Source organism: Haemorhous mexicanus, chromosome 4, assembly GCF_027477595.1.
Source record: "Haemorhous mexicanus isolate bHaeMex1 chromosome 4, bHaeMex1.pri, whole genome shotgun sequence".
NCBI lineage: Eukaryota > Metazoa > Chordata > Aves > Passeriformes > Fringillidae > Haemorhous > Haemorhous mexicanus.
Window position 1 is genome coordinate 77,692,963 of NC_082344.1, and position 16,617 is coordinate 77,709,579.

The following is a 16,617-nucleotide window of genomic DNA, read 5'->3' on the forward strand; positions in this document are numbered from 1 at the left end:
GAAGGATTTGGCTTGGAAGGGACCTTAAATCCCACCCAGTGCCACCCCTGCCATGGCAGGGACACCTCCCCCTGTCCCAGGTGCTCCCAGCCCCAGTGTCCAACCTGGCCTTGGGCACTGCCAGGGATCCAGGGGCAGCCCCAGCTGCTCTGGGAATCTCTTTAAATAACGAACCTTGAGCAATCCCTCGTCCTGAGGAGTTGAAACCCTCATGTGCAGATGTAGTTGGGTCTGTAAAGCACCAATTGGACAGGTTTTGCAGTGCAGATTTATCTTACACACTTGAAAAAGAACTAAGGAACCAACTGCTTCCCTCTTCATTTTCCTAATAAGCAATTACCCTGCCACAAAGATTTTTAGGGAAGATGTTGACTGTGATTAATCAGCAAAACAAATGATTAAGCCTGAGCCAGGAGTAACCACCTACTCTGCTCCAATGGCAGGAGGTGGTGGTTCTGATTCCCAGGGATCAAACCTACTCTTTTCCAAGACCTGCACTAAAGCAGATTCTACTCTCTAAAAGCTCCATATGAAAAACAATTTATATAAACCACTTGTCTGAAAGATCTGTCTGGAGCTTCTTGCTTTAATTAAATTTAGCATGAAATCTAAAGCAAGCTATTACTCCCACTGCTCATTTTATACCAGGCATAATATTGCCTACTTTAGAACAGGCTGTAAGACCTGGAGTAGTGTTTACTCCATGTATATCCCTCCTGTAGGACTCCCTATCGATCAGGTATTGGTTTCTACTTCTGGGGTATTAGCACTCCCTAAAACAGAGGCCAATGCACTGGATTTTGAAGCTTTGAAGAGCAGACCTGCTGTGCTTTGAAAGGGTTTCACCTCTTTGTTAGGTCTGTATTTTTTGGAGGAATGAAGAGGAGACATGTATTGAAATGGCTTCTGTTGGTTCCCACTCTGAGGGAATCATCAGCTCACCTGACACTAAGAAATTAACTTAGAGCTGTGTATAAAAACCAGAAGTATTTGGCTTCATTGAACTGTAACATATGTTTGTATTTAAATTGACATACTTTTCAGAGTTCAGTTTAAAATCAAAAGGTGGTACCTGAAGATCTGGAAATTACTCCAGACTTAACTCTGTGCAAAATAACTCTCCTGGTTTATGGTGTCTGACAAGGTGTGACAACCTGCAGTAAGTCACACACAGCTGGGGCAAGTCAAAGTTTTCTACACCCTCTCAAGAGGAACTTCCCCTTTTCCAAAAGCCTCTCCCAGCCCCATCCTCCCTTTCCCTGGATGCACTGGCACCACGCTTTGGCAAAGATGCACAGACTATTAACTTTCTCAACAAATTTCCTAATTAAACATTTAAATCAGAGTGAAGATTTCCATTTTCTAGGCTGTGCTGTAAGCAGGATGTTTAAGTTAAAAAAACAGACCAAGAAGAACCCAAACTCTGAAGCCCAGAACCTAAGGAAGTAACATTTAGCTGTCTTAAATGAAAAGTACCTGAAAAATGTCACAAAGAACTGCACCAGGTCCATAAAGTTGCTGTGCTGTGAGAATGCAATCTGCAAAAGAAAAGCAAATGCTTTCTGTTACTTACTGGAAAGAAAATTAATATTTCAAGATATGTAAAAAGGATTTAAAATGACAATGAAAAGCACCTTTACTGAGATCAATTTATATTTTTCAACACTGTTTTTGAAAAAGAATGGAAATGTTCTGAGGGAAAAGAAAATAAATTATAACTTCATATTGTTTTGAAAACATATATCCCAGAAATGAAGCTGAGCAAGTAACTCTGTCTCCCAGCTGTGTTCCAAGGAATATTCTTCAGTGCACATTGAAGAAAACACTACTTCAAAAACTTAGAACAGAACTGCAAATAATCTTTAATTAAAAGTGAAAATCTTTAATTATTGTTTACACAGCAACCCAAAATCTAGTATTTATATTTCAAACAATATCCAGACAACAAAATCTCCTCGAAAAAGGAACTTACACCAAGAGCTGCAAAGAGGCACGAAACACAGAAGATGATAGACACTGTGAAAACAGCTGTGGCATTCATCTTAGCTCACTGCCCTGCAATCCCACAGCAGAGCAGGGAAAAACAGAACATTTGGGACAAAACCAGAGGGAAGAGGCCACCAGGAAACTGGGAGGTGGTTAGAGGCAAAAGGGAAGATTGGGGAGCCTGGGTAAAAATAACATCGTGGAGGGGAGGCGAGCCAAGAGAAAGGCAACTTGTGCAATATCAGGGACCAGAAGTTCTTTCCAGGTACCTCCTATTTCCTCTGCCTGTCAACCTCTCAGCACCACAACAGCATATTAACTCCTTCACAGAGTAACAGAATTCATTCAGGATTAAAGTGAAATCTGCACTGACAAAAGCTTGTCATGGATATCAAATCCACTTCTGGGGTCATTTGTTGTTTTTCTCCCTTAACAAACAGTACTTATGGCAACATTAGCACATACACAAATCCCTCCTCCCAGCAACAGCCACAGCCCAGAATTCATCAATATGTGTAAAATGAGTTATTGCTTGGGTTTCTGTTGCTCTGGAACATTTTCTGTGATCATACTTGCTTTAAACATCCATTGTAACTTGGTACAGAAGTTGCCCCAAATAGTTTTCTTATCAATAAATTGACATATTTTGAAGTTGAAAGTTCCTTTGCAATTCACAACCACAGTGTGGCTGGAAAGTGAACTCCAAACCTGCAGACCAGATGCTGCAACCTCAACAGTCCTGCCTATATAAGACAAGAAAACACAGAGTTTCTTGTTGATTTTTGCCTCTGAAGTGCTTCCCAATAGTCTTCTGATTATTAAAAGACAGCGAGAAAGATTTCACTTTTTGTGTAAAAAATCACTGCCTAGTAACTAAAGTGGTACAGTATTTGCATAAATGGATATTCTGCAATAAACATAATATTCTGGAATGTATTTAAGGCAAAGATAATCCTTACTGAAATATCTCATTCCAAAATACAAACATGTAATACATCCAGCATAAAAAAACAACTTTTCATATTATTTCTGAGAATAACCATGATGCTGAGTGACTATAGGAGATGCATTTCAAAATAATGCCCTTGTTATGTATCAATAATCCTTTAGTAGAAAAAGAAAATTAAAAGCACAAAGGAATCATTGACAGGCCAGTCCTCTGTGGATGACCATCAGGATCAGTTTCTGTGATGGAAACCAAAACTTGCTCCCATTAGAAGAAACAAGAAACTGCTATTTTTAAAATAAGAGACATTCTATGAAAGATTAATGAGACTGTTACCAGAGAAGGGCTTCTCATTTTTTGATAACAAGTGCAGGAAACAAATAAAAACCAAAACAAACAAACAAACAATAATGTAGGTTTATTTCACACAGAAGCCTTACAAATCCTTTACCAGTGGTGATTATTTTCTCTACCCATTGGAGTTCTTCTCCTGTAAAGCCCAACTGGGGAACTGTACCTCACACATGGATTAAAAAAACCTGGTTGTTTCTACAATTTTATTCCTCACAAACTGAAAATACTTTGTGCCATCAAACCTGACCAATCTGTGTCACAGGCAATTTGGTCTCATAATTGTTAATGGTTTGCTTACTTAGAGCTTAATTTCCCCTAATATAATCTGTTCCCAGGACTTAATTAATGCAGTTACATTGAAAGTTTGGTTGGAAATAGCTGTTGAAAGTAGGCTGTTCATTCTGGATCCATGAAAAACATGGCACCAATTTCTTAGCAGGCCGGGTTTTTAATTAAGTTTAGCTGACAGTAGAAGATTCATTTATCCATTCTCAAAAAATGAATTCTGTACCAAAGGCTGGAGTTTTACTGCAGGAAAGCTCAGTGGGGCTCGTGCTGGGGACCTGGAAAGGCTCCCCCAGGCACAGGGCAGAACCTGAGCTCAGCTGCACCATCAAACCCCCCTTGCACATCACAGAACACCAGAATTGGTCAGGTTTAGGCTCTGAGCCCATCCAGGGCAACCATCCCCCAGCACTGCCAGCAGGGCCCCGTGTCCCCAGGTGCCACAGGCACAGGGCTGTGAGATCCCTGCAGGGGAGGACTGGACTGGGGCCTCCAGCCCTGCCCTGCCCTTTCTGGGCAGACATTTCCCCTAAAATCCACTTAAACCCCTCCCTGGGCACACCTGGAGACCCCTCAGCCACTGTGGAGCAGCACCCCCAGGTTCCCTTCCACGGAGCAGCTCCCTGACCCTTCCCAAGCCACCCAAGGAGGTTTCACACCCTGTTCTCAGGAATAACACAGATACTTAATCATGGTAGCCCCACAGAACATTACAAAGCTTGTGCTTATCTTATCTCCAGGGTACCCTGGAGAGCACAGCTGCCTGTCCTGCTTTCCCTGTCCCCACATCACTTGGAGTACCAAAATAATTCACCTGCTTTCCAGAGAACCAGAAGGAGCTGGCTGCATGGACTAACAAAAATTTATAATGAAGAGCTTTACGTTTTTTATCATTTGATTAGCATAAAATATGAATCCAAGAAGAAAATTTGGCTTCCTTTAACTAGCCAACATCTAAAAATTGCACTGGCTTTGAAATCAGTGCACGCTAATTTCAAATGAGTTAATGGCAAATGACTTGGCCACAAAATAATAAAAGCAAAGGAAAAGTATATTTGAACCCAACAGACATTTCAGTAACAGTTGGTGTTTCAAACTCAAAACATTGCTGGAGCTAAACTACAGCCCGTGGCTGATAGAAATTTTGAAAATCCAATTAGAACAATTACATACCAGGACTTGGTTTGCATAAGCACCAGAGTTTCTTCTTCAAGAGAAAAGAAAACTGAAAATAATTTTGAGGTAACAGTTTTGAACTAAAGTAGGCCAACTAAGACCTAAGTTCACCTTAAACCTGTACATGCAACAATACCTAAAATTATTTAAACCTCTCATCTTGCGATCTACAAGTGTTCTGAACTCTTGAAAAACAAATTGAGTTTCACATACCACTTAGAAAAATCAGTCCACAACCAAATAAGAAATTATGTAGAAATTTTTTGTTAAATCTAGCAGGAATTAAGTTTGAGTAACTCCTCCCATTTAACTGTAATAAACAGATGTACAGGTAATTCAGCACAGCATAACTCTTTCCACTTGTGCTGGAAGTTACTGATAATTTTTAGGAAGCCAAACTCTTCACCACAATGGGATTAGGACAACAGCTTCTCCAAACTCAAAAAATTTCCAATATTATAGGAAATATTAGCACCCCTAATCTAAAATGAACTAAAGAACTGAAAATGTAGGAGTTGGGGTTGTTGCAGAAGGCTCTGGGGAGACCTTGCAGGGCCTGGAGGGGCTCCAGGAGAGCTGGAGAGGGACTGGGGACAAGGGACAGAGGGACAGGAGCCAGGGAATGGCTGCCACTGGGAAAAGGGAGATTGGGCTGGGATCTTGGCAAGGAATTGCTGGCTGGGAGGGTGGGCAGGGGCTGGGCTGGAATTCCCAGAGCAGCTTTGGCTGCCCCTGGATCCCTGGAGTGTCCCAGGCCAGGTTGGATACCAGGGCTTGGAGCACCTGGGACACTGGGAGGTGGGAGGTGGCCCTGCCCAGGGATGGACTTTAGGGTCATTTCCTGTGGCAGCAGAGCTCTCTGGCCACAGAGAACAAGAGATTGCTTTGCCAGGATTTTCCTGGGAGAGATCAGAGAAAAGAATGAGAAACAATAATTATCTCCACTTGCTGCAGTTGATGTTGGGCACATGTGGAATGTGTTATGGAGATTTGTTTACCAAAGGGTGATTTCTTAATTGGCCACTGGCTGGCGTTTGGATGGAGTGACCAATTAGTTCAGACCTGTATCAGACTGCCAGTAAGGGTTACAAGCCTCTTAATTAGTATTGTATTGTAATGTATAAGATGATAAAGCAGAACAAAGCAATTGATCAGCCTCCTGCAGTCATGGAGTCTGTGCTAATTATTACCTGTCTGGGGGCCTCCAGAGACAATTTCCCACCCAAACTATTCTGGGAGTCTGTGAACCTACAGAGGAATATTTCAAGTATGGCAATTCCATACCATAATTTGGTACACTTTGGGTCTCTAAACACATGAACAACCACAGAAAACAGTGTTTCCACTACTGTTTTACCTTGGTAACGATTCAGGATTATTAACACATTATATTTCTATTTTTCTTCACAAATATATAAAGTGACTAAATTCCAACCAATGGTGCTTTCCTTTTTGTCTCTATTTCATATCAGGGATAAGAAAAAGAGAAACTGAAAACGATATTTTGCACAGAACATGCTCTTAGAACAGAACTGTGTAAGAAAGAAAAATAAAATTCTAATTAACTTCTGAAACCAGAGTGACCCAACAGAGACAGCACAATGTGAATCTGGCTCCCAGAGCCTGGGGCTTGCTGTGAATTCAGAAGATATCAAAAGGTCCAACTGCTACATCCATTAACCTCACCTGGCAGGTGGGAGAATGCTACAGCACTCGTGTTTTCAAAGTCTACAGGACCATACAGAAACTTAAGAGGGTTTTGGGCTGCTTTCTGCTTTTTATTTCAATTTAGCCCCAGCACCCAAGTTAACGAACAAAAAGCAGCAGGGGAAGGTGGAAAGCTGGGAGTTCCACAGGCTTCCAGTGAGAGAAAGCCACAAGCCAAACAAGCTGCAGGTGACATTTATGCACGTCCTCCTCTATTTCTTCCCAAACTCCTCCGTGTCTTGTCTCTTTTTTCCTGTGGTTAGAGGCAAGGATTCAATCTGACCTTGGCAAATACAGACAACACTTACAGGACACCGTGGTCTGAATGCTGAGTGCCTGTGCCTTTGGCAAAGGACCTGCTGTAAAACAAAGAGGCTTTAAGTACTCTTGAGTGTCATCAAAACATTCATTCTGCCCTCTAGAATAATGCTGGGGGGAAATTTCTCTTCTGCTCAGGAGTATTGTCGTTGCCTGCTCCAGTTCTCCTTGAGACACAAACACAGTGTGGAACTCTGTGCTCTGATGGAACTCCTGGCCAAGGCCCACGCTGCTCCTGGTGCTCTCCACTCCAGAGGAGCACTCAGCCAACTCCAAGGGCCCTGGCTGCAAGGTTTTGGGAAGGAATGTGCCAACACAGCAATCCAGCTCCACCACCTGAACACGGTCTCAGTCCTGCCATGTGCTGCTGCTTCCTGTGTTCTGTGAACATCTTTAATGAGCCATGCAAGTCATTAAGGCTGAGAGCTAATCACAGGGATGAAGGGCAAAAAGCCTTTCAAAAGCACCCTTTAGAAGCTGGGGTTTTGGAGCTGACCCTGCACACTGAGGGATGAGCAAACACAGCAGCCTGAGACAAGCCCTTTTCAGGCAGGTGGCTCTTAAACGATCTCAGCAACGTCAGTTCCAAGGAACACATTCTAGAAGGAAACATTTGTTCACCTCTGTGGGTGATTTGGGGGATTCAGAGACAGATTATGACATCCAAATCCAGGGTCACAGGGGCATTCACATCAGCCCTTTACACTCAATGGAAACCTCATCTGCAATTCAGCTTACCAAGGCAGGTGCCTAATAATAAATAACAAAAAATTATTACCTGACCAGGTCCATAATAGAACTGTAAACACTGAGGCACACAAAGACATCTATTTGTAGGCCCCTAAATTTAGTTAGTTTAAATTTCCATGGTGCATCCTTGCCCCTGGTTTCACAGATGCACTGGAAGCTCCATTTGTTGACTAAAGAGGGTAAAAGCCATTGCAGCTGCCCTGGGACACCTCACCTGGCCTCCAGCTGATGCTCCAGCATCTCAAAATGGGCTGGGTTGGAAGGGACCTTAAAGCCATCTCATTCCACTCCCACCTCCCACCAGACCAGGGTGCTCCAAGCCCCATCCAACAGCTTTTGGGTGAATCCCTAACCCGATCACACCACAGAAGCAGAAGGACATTCTCTTGCAGAGGCACCATGGACCTCTGCTTTAAATGAACAGCAAAACTCCACCCAAATTTGGAGGTTAGGTAGAAAATTTAACCTGATCCACAGGGAAAGAGTCTCTAGATGGAAAGTTAAACCTTAGGTTTCAGAGAAAAAAGGATCTTAAAAAGAGTTAACTGTAACTTGAAAAACTCTGACTCACAACAAGTTGAAGTGGAGCATGATTTGGAGGTGGGAGACCCCAGAGAGTTTGTAAAGCACCTGATGCTTTGGTGTGGACATCAGAAGCACCACTGGAAGGTGCTCTGAGCTCTCCCTTGAGCCTTCTCTTCCCCAGGCTGAACACCCCCAGCTCTCATTCTGTTTCCAGAGCAGAGAAGCTCCAGCCCTTGGAGCACCTCCACGGCCTCCTCTGGACCCGTTCCTCATCTACTGAACAGCTCACCCACCAAATCCACCTTTCTCCAAACCAGAGAACGTGGTGCAGCTGAAGAGGTTCCCATGCTCACATTTGCATTCTACAACAAGCAAAAATTTAATCCTCACTCAAATTTGATTTTCACACCTACTACTCCGAGTCACTCTGCTCCTGTGTGAAGGATGAAAGAGATTAATGACTTACTCCTCACCTGCTGCAATATTAACTGAGCCATTGAGCTTTATGGCACAAATACTCACTACCCTGCAAATATAAAACCAGCTTCACTTCTGAACTTATTCTGAGATGAAAATCGATTTACATTCCAATACTGTGCTGCCTTCCTGCAGTAGTCACAAATTGTCACTTCTCAGCTAATTGGCTGCAGTCAGCAGTTGGCTCAGAAATGCCAATTATATGTGTTGTGTCTTCCCATGTGAACTCTCTCATGTTGTGCACAGTGAACACAGGCACGACTGTCTCTAAATTAAAAATAGCACTTAGGATGTGGTCCCAAATTTCACAGCATCCCAGAAATTATCACACAAATCTGACAAATGAGAAGTATTTGTTCAATAAACAGCCAGCAGCTGAATTGTGATGCACATCTAAATTTAAAGTGCACTAGGAAATAAAATTCTGGGAAGTCCCATAATTGAAACAGCAAACTCAGCTCAGACCCTACACACCTCCACATGACAGAAACATGCCCCAAGAAAGAGAAGGCAAGGGCCAGAAAAAACTCAATTCTTCTGAATCCTCATTCAGAATTCTTCTGAATTCTCTGATCTTCTCAGTTCTTCTTTCAGGCCATTTACAAGACAAAAGACCCTGAGGGGCTGGAGAGTGGCCAGGGCAGGAACAGAGTTGGGAAGGGGCTGGAGAATCCCTGAGGGAGCTGGGAAGGGGCTGGAGAATCCCTGAGGAGCTGGGCAGGGGCTCAGCCTGGAGCAGAGGAGGCTCAGGGGGCCCTTGTGGCTCTGCACAGCTCCTGCCAGGAGGGGACAGCCGGGGGGATCGGGCTCTGCTCCAGGGAACAGGGACAGGAGCAGAGGGAACGGCCCCAGGGGAGCTCAGGGTGGGCACTGGGGACATTGCTCATGGAAAGGGCTGCCCAGCTGTGGCACAGCTGCCCAGGGCAGTGATGGAGCACGCCTCCCTGAAGGAATTTAACGGCCATGTACATGTGGCACTTGGGAGGGAAGGATCCCATTGCACTTGGGAAGGATCTCATTCAACTTAGGAAGGATCCCGTGGCATTTGGGAAGGAGGGATCCCTTTCCTGGTCCCATGCCCAGCAGAGCTCTGACACCGTCTGCGTGCACGCTGACTACTGCATGAGAGGTTCAGCATGGAGAAAATGAAAACTTTAGCACATAACAGCTCAAACTCTCACTCAGACCCTTGAAGTCCAGTAAAAATGAGCTTTATAGTCTACTGAGCTTAAAAGGAATAAAAGTTGTTTTCCTAAAGAGCAGGGGAATCAAGAATAAAAAGTATGAAACAGCCAAACCAATATTTGCAAGTTTCTTTTTTAAGGGTTCAATATAGCTGACAGATGGAAACAGGCAGAACCTGCTGTCTTGCATCGTTTCTGACCAGACAAAACGGGGAGAAAAATGCAAGACAGAGCTGAGGGTTGCAGTAGTGTTAATGGGGAAAACAAGCTCTGTCTCCTTCCCAAGGAGGCTGAGTTCCAAGGATCATATTGGATAAGAAATTTAACATGTTTATCAACTGGTAGCAAAACATCCTGTAACATGTCAGCTGCAGGAATCTCATTGTCAATAAAACAAAGTAGCACAGTAAGTGTATATATATTTATACATATTGCATATAGAATCAAAGAATGGCTTTTAAAGGTTATCTCATTCCAGCCCCAAAAGAAATAGGTATTTATATAAATAATCAAATTAAAACACCTTTGAATGACAACATTGTCACATTATTACACAACAATGAAGCCACAAGTCATCTCAAACATCACATCACGACCTGAACTGGCAGTAATTAAGACCCCCCAAATTTAATTTAAACAAACCACATAACATCAGGATCAGTTTTAAAGAGCCGTGAAATCAGAACCATAGGGCTGGACTGCTTCATTCATCATAGGTTTTTCTGTTGAGAGCCTTGGCTATGATTTGGTGTTCAAGAAATCTTAATGTGAAAAAAATAACCGTGCTGGGTGGTGCAGAATGAACAGCTTCTCTATAAGCTCTCAGGTTTGCATTAAAAAGGCCAGGTAGTCACCATCTATCACTAAAAGATTTCTAGAACACATAATTCACCTTTTTGTCATGAAGAAATTCCCAGTAAAAGACTGAAGTGACAAATCAATTGATGGAATTTACTTCAATCCCCAGTCAACATATTAATGTAATTTATTGATATTTTTGGTCCAGGTGTGGGAAGGTGGATGGTGGTAATCTTGCATGCAAAACAGACTGGTTAAAGAAGTAATTATACATGACACCTATAACTTAAAAAAATAATTCAAGAGAGAGCCAATTTAAGAAAAAAAAACCCTATGAAATCCCCAGTCACACCAGAAATTTATTCCTGTACAGGACTGTGACAGTACTACCCTGCCCTGACCCTGCTCTTGCTTGCCAACATTGCTGGGAGCAACATTTGCCAATACAGTAAAGCTACTCAAAATCTTAGTAATACAAAGTCAGGGGAAAAAAGTGAGTGAAAAATATTTCAGGACATTCCAGTGACATTTTTTTCCCCAAAAGAAGCCCCACAGTCAGCTGAGAGCTGCCAGTGGAGTGCTGCTGTCTCTGGCTCCGTGTTTGGGAGCTAAACCAGCCACAGGCATTTGGGTTTGTCACCCTGTCCTGGGGTGACTTTATGATGCTCACATCCCCACTGGTCTGTTTAGCCCAGAAATAAGTTCTGCACCTTTCAGGCTGGTTCTGAGAGCAGAGGGGGAGAGAAGAAGCAGCAGTTTGTTTGCAGACACTGCACTCACTCCTCCACAGTCCTGCTCCTGGACTGCTGTCTGCGGATGGACAGACAGCGGGACAGAGCTCTCCTCTGCTTTTGTTAGTTTTAGCTAGCTGAGGCACAGAAGTTCCCTGGACTGTGGTTTTATTCTTTCTTTGGACCTGTTTAAACCTGCTCTGGACTGAACACCCAGCAGAGCACCAGCAGCTCCCACCTGTGCCCACCTGGCGAGCCTGGGCAGCAGCATTTCCAGCACAGGAGGGGCTGAGCAGAGACTGAGCAGGGACTGAGCAGGGACTGAGCAGGGACTGAGCAGGGACTGAGCAGGGACTGATCACAGACTGAGCAGAGACTGAGCAGAGACTGAGCAGAGACTGAGCAGAGACTGAGCAGAGACTGAGCAGAGACTGAGCAGAGACTGAGCAGAGACTGAGCAGAGACTGAGCAGAGACTGAGCAGAGACTGAGCAGAGACTGAGCAGAGACTGATCACGGACTGATCACGGACTGAGCACAGACTGAGCACAGACTGAGCACAGACTGAGCACAGACTGAGCAGAGACTGAGCAGAGACTGAGCAGAGACTGAGCAGAGACTGATCACGGACTGATCACGGACTGAGCACGGACTGAGCACAGACTGAGCACAGACTGAGCACAGACTGAGCACAGACTGAGCACAGACTGAGCACAGACTGAGCACAGACTGAGCACAGACTGAGCACAGACTGAGCACAGACTGAGCACAGACTGAGCACAGACTGAGCACAGACTGAGCACAGACTGAGCACAGACTGAGCACAGACTGAGCACAGACTGAGCACAGACTGAGCACAGACTGAGCACAGACTGAGTGAGCCAAGCTGCAGCCCCACGGGGGACCTTCTGAGTCTGTCATCTCTGCAGAACGGTGAGAGGTGTTATTGTTCAATATTGTCCATTTTTTGTGCTGGTGAATGCTTTGCCTGTTAAATAAACAGTTTTTTCCACTTTTCTCCAAGGAAATCTTTTCCTGAGCCAGCTTGGGAAGTGCTGCTTGAATCTGTGGAGAGACCCCTTTGGAGGTTTTCTCCCAAATTTGCCATAACCAGGACACACCCTCTCGTAGCTCTGCATATACTATCCCTCGTGGTTTAGCCAGGCTGAATCCACTGTCACATTTCAGTGGGTGGCTTCTTCTATTTTACTGCCAATATGCATTTCTCTCCTTCATGAACTCTGCTCACTCTTCTGATGCTTAAAATAAGCTTTTGTATAAAGAAAAGTATCTCGCTCTTTTAGCTGCTCAGCAATGGCCCACAGCACTCATTTTCTGAAATATATTTGAATTTGGGGTCTATATTTATGTTCTCTGGTGGGTTATGGTGTTTTCAAGAGTTATTCATCGTAGAAATACAGCAACTTCAAGCAACCAGCACTGGCCTCACCCAGAAGAAATTAATGCCTGATTCAGACTTAGCTTCCATAGAAAATTAATTCTGCAATTTTTTTTTGTATTTTCCAGCCCCGCTTTCAAAAAGAGAGAAAAAAATCAGCTTCCTTAAAATTAAGGCAATCAATATATATGTCACTGTCAGATCTCAATAAAACACAACCCAAGAAATGCTCCTGGTATTATTAAATCTGAATTGCAGACTGTGTCTCTCTGGTATCCTATAACTTTTCTTATTTATGCAGCTGAAGTTTGCAACAGGCATTCAAAGTGTCTTCCAGTGCTGTAGAAAGGTATTACAATAAACCTCACAAAAGTTATGTGAATCACTACAGTTAATCCCAAGAAATCCCAAGCTGCAGATATAAAACCCCAAGACTTCATTCATTGCCCCTTGCAGGGCCTGGAGGGGCTCCAGGAGAGCTGGAGAGGGACTGGGGACAAGGCCTGCAGGGACAGGAGCCAGGGAATCCCACTGCCAGAGGGCAGGGCTGGATGGGATCTTGGCAATGAGGAATTGCTCCCTGGCAGGGCAGGCAGGCCCTGGCACAGGTGCCCAGAGCAGCTGGGGCTGCCCCTGGATCCCTGGCAGTGCCCAAGGCCAGGCTGGACAGGGCTGGGAGCACCTGGGACAGGGGAAGGTGTCCCTGCCATGGCAGGGGTGGAATGAGATCATCCTTCATCTCCCTTCCAACCCAAACCATTCCATGAATCTCCAGTAAAAATCCACATCCCCGTCCCAACACAGAGCCTGGGAAAAGTCTGGCATGAACAATTATCAGGATTGTTCATGCTGCAACCTCCTGCAAAAAGGACTGAAGTGGCACCACCTCCTGCCAAGGGTTAACTGCCTGTGAGAGAAATCCTCCTTTTAAAGGATTTTAGAAGGTGCTAACAAAAATATTACTTAATCGAAAAGGGAACAACTTCTAAAAGGAGAAAAATGTCATCAGTTGATGCCAAAAATAAGGCGGAAGGAGCAGATAAAACACCAGCAGCTGTTTCATGTTTTAAAGGACCATTTAACTATTCTGTTTTAAATCTTTCCATCCTACAGTAGAAGATGTCAGTTTGCCTGTTCTGAAAAATCAGCATGTAATTGCATGCCTCCAAAAGTAATTACATTCAACAGCAAATTTCATCAGATTAACAAATTGATTTATGTTTCATTGTTGGGTTTCAAGAAAACCTCTCACATGGCAAGAGAGATGCAGGGAGAGAGGCTCAAAAGCACCTGCAGTTACAGCTAAGCAAAGGCAAGGGACATCATTAGCAAACAACATTGGCATTACAATGCTTTCAGAAGCAACAGAAAAAAATAACATTTTTGGAATAAAGGGTCCCAGAGAGTTGAGGATGGTTTTATCTCTGCACTTACATCTCTTTCTTGTTAAATATGCACGAGGCACATGAGGACCTGGCAGGAAAGCTGTCCAGATAGCAAGCTCACTGCGATTTCAAGCCTACATAATTATTTTATCAAAGCAATCCCTACCTATCTGAATGTGCTTTATTCTCTGTGGCCAACAAAGATACTCCTCCTTTGCCCTCATGGAGAGCTTTCATTCGATGAACCTGTTGCTTTTGGTTTGAGAATGACACTAATTTAGAGAAAGACTGGAAATCTCCACGGGCCATGTCCAGTCCTCAGGGGTTATCAAATACCTAATGCTCCTTTCCAGAGAGGAATCAAGGCATTAGAGACAGTTCTGGCCCTGCTTTTTACCTGTGGATGGTTTCTTCACTCTCTCTTTTTCCATGGATTCTCAAAGCCTTTTAGTCAGGCTGTAAACCTCAAAGAGGGAAAGGCAGAGAGCATCACTGCTGGCAATGATCATGCCACCTAAAGAGGTGGAAAGCCTAAAATGAAAGGAATATGTGAGATCTGCTGTTCCTCCAGCTCTATTTTGGGCCCTTCCTCACCTGGCAGGAGCTAAGGGAACCCCAAAGCTTTCCTTGGCTGTCATCCATCATTTAGCTCTGGAGGAAAATAAATGCTTCCTGAACTACACTAAACATGAATGGAAAATAAAATTAAAGCTTAATTGAAACTGATATTAAGATTCTTGCTGATGCAGACCACCTGTTTTAGGGGTAATGTTGCAAATGAAACTAGCAGGTTGATGGGGAAGAGCATTACAAGAAGAATTGCAAATCAAAACTGCTTTAATGAAGGAGCCTTCCTTTGAACAATGAGAATTTCAGGTTTTAGTATTTACGTACTGGAGGACACAACACCAATGAAACATTGAAATAAATGATGAAAAAGATCAGACTGAGTGCTTTGAGGATTGTGGAGTCTTCTTAAAAATGTAATTCCTGGCAGTTTGCAAAATATGGGCTAATATTTCCAACTTGAATAGCCACATTCAGCATAAGGAAAAACAAGAGCCATTCCTCAGCAGAATCTCAGCTTAGTGTGAAATTCATCTGACTCGAAAGGCAGCTGACACCAGGTGGCTCCACCTGAACTCTGCCTACAAGCCAGACAGGAAATAGCTCCGGGCTAGGGAAAAGACCCATTTCCAACATCACTGCCAGCTCTGCTGAGCCAACAGATGTGCAGGGAGTTTGCTCTCCTACATCCCTACAGACAATTTCAGCGTAGCACTGGGAACCAGTGGGAACTGTTCCCAGGACAAAGGAGGCAATTAGTCACTATCACACAATCCTTTGGGAAACCCCTGGGCTGCAGAGGGAGGCAGAGAAGTCTTCTGATGCCCGTGAAAGAACAGAGCTTCAGCTACTCCCTTAAAACAGCTCAGGATAGAAGAAAAGGTCTTAAAAAAAATCAGTAGTCCCAGGTCTAATATTCAAGGCACCTGAATCCAAGAAAGTGGCAGTCCCCAGAGGTTTAACGGGAGCACAGCTGTCCTCCCACATCTGTCAGAAATCTCACTTCATGCAGCACTGCAGCTCTTCACTGGAGCACTAAAATGAGCATTTTCCTCCCAAGGTTGGATGCAGTCATCCTGGCAATGGGAATTTAAGAAAAGCAACAGAAGGCAGAGAGGGAGGGCCCGAAGGAAGGGTTCATTAAAGAGCACCTCAGCTAATGGCTGACATCTCATTCCTGGGGACTGCACCTGCAATGGATCTGTACAGAGCAGCTGCAGATGTGACACCTGGATTTCTCCTGTGGAGCTAGGCTGGGAGAGCTGGGAATATTCAGCCTGCAAAGAAAAGGCTCTGGGATAACCTTATACCCCCTCCCAGAGCCTAAAGGGGCTCCAGGAGAGCTGGAGAGGGACTGGGGACAAGGGCCTGGAGTTCCAGGACAAGGGGGAATGGCTTCCACTGCCAGAGGGAAGGGTTAGATGGGATTTGAAATTCTTCCCTGTGAGGCCATGGCACAGGTTGGCCTGAGAAGTTGTGATTGCCCCATCCCTGGAATTGTTCCAGGCAAGGTGGGATGGGGTTTGGATGACCCTGGGATAGTGGAAGGTGCCCCTGCCCATGACAGGGGTTTCAATGAGATGGTCTTTAAGGTCCCTTCCTATCCAAACCCATCTGTGATTCCAGGATTCCGTGTGCCAGTCCAAACACAGTCACCTGTAGCAGTCACCTGGATCACTGCCAAAAGAAAGCACCACAGACCAAATTCTGCTTTAATTACACCACATTTGAGCCTGTCCCCAGTTTCCACATCTCCCATGAGTGACAGTTTCTGCACTTGCCCTCCTGACACCTCCTGTGCCAGCTGCCATCCACTGAAGGGCCATGAATTGTTTCACCTTGCAGCTCACCACTCACCCTTTCAGCAGAGGAACCAGAGAGCAATGCAGCATTCAGAGTGGGCTCACCAGGACCTTCCTGTCAGGGTAAACAGCATCTCTGGAGCAGAATAACTATGACAACACACATGTGACTGAGCTAAACAATCCACAGATTGTCTTTCAGGTCCCTCCAAACCTGTTTGTTCCATG

At 44.4% G+C, this 16,617-nt stretch overlaps 1 protein-coding gene across 1 annotated transcript in view; it reads right to left on the bottom strand.

Annotated features, from left to right (window-relative positions):
• The window catches only part of ATRN (attractin), a 149,605-nt gene that overhangs the window by 42,645 nt on the left and 90,343 nt on the right, over positions 1 to 16,617 (bottom strand). Inside the window, exon 25 of the mRNA XM_059845596.1 lies at positions 1,477 to 1,538. Within this exon, the coding sequence (XP_059701579.1) occupies positions 1,477 to 1,538 (62 nt within the window). The remainder of the gene's footprint in view (positions 1 to 1,476; positions 1,539 to 16,617) is intronic.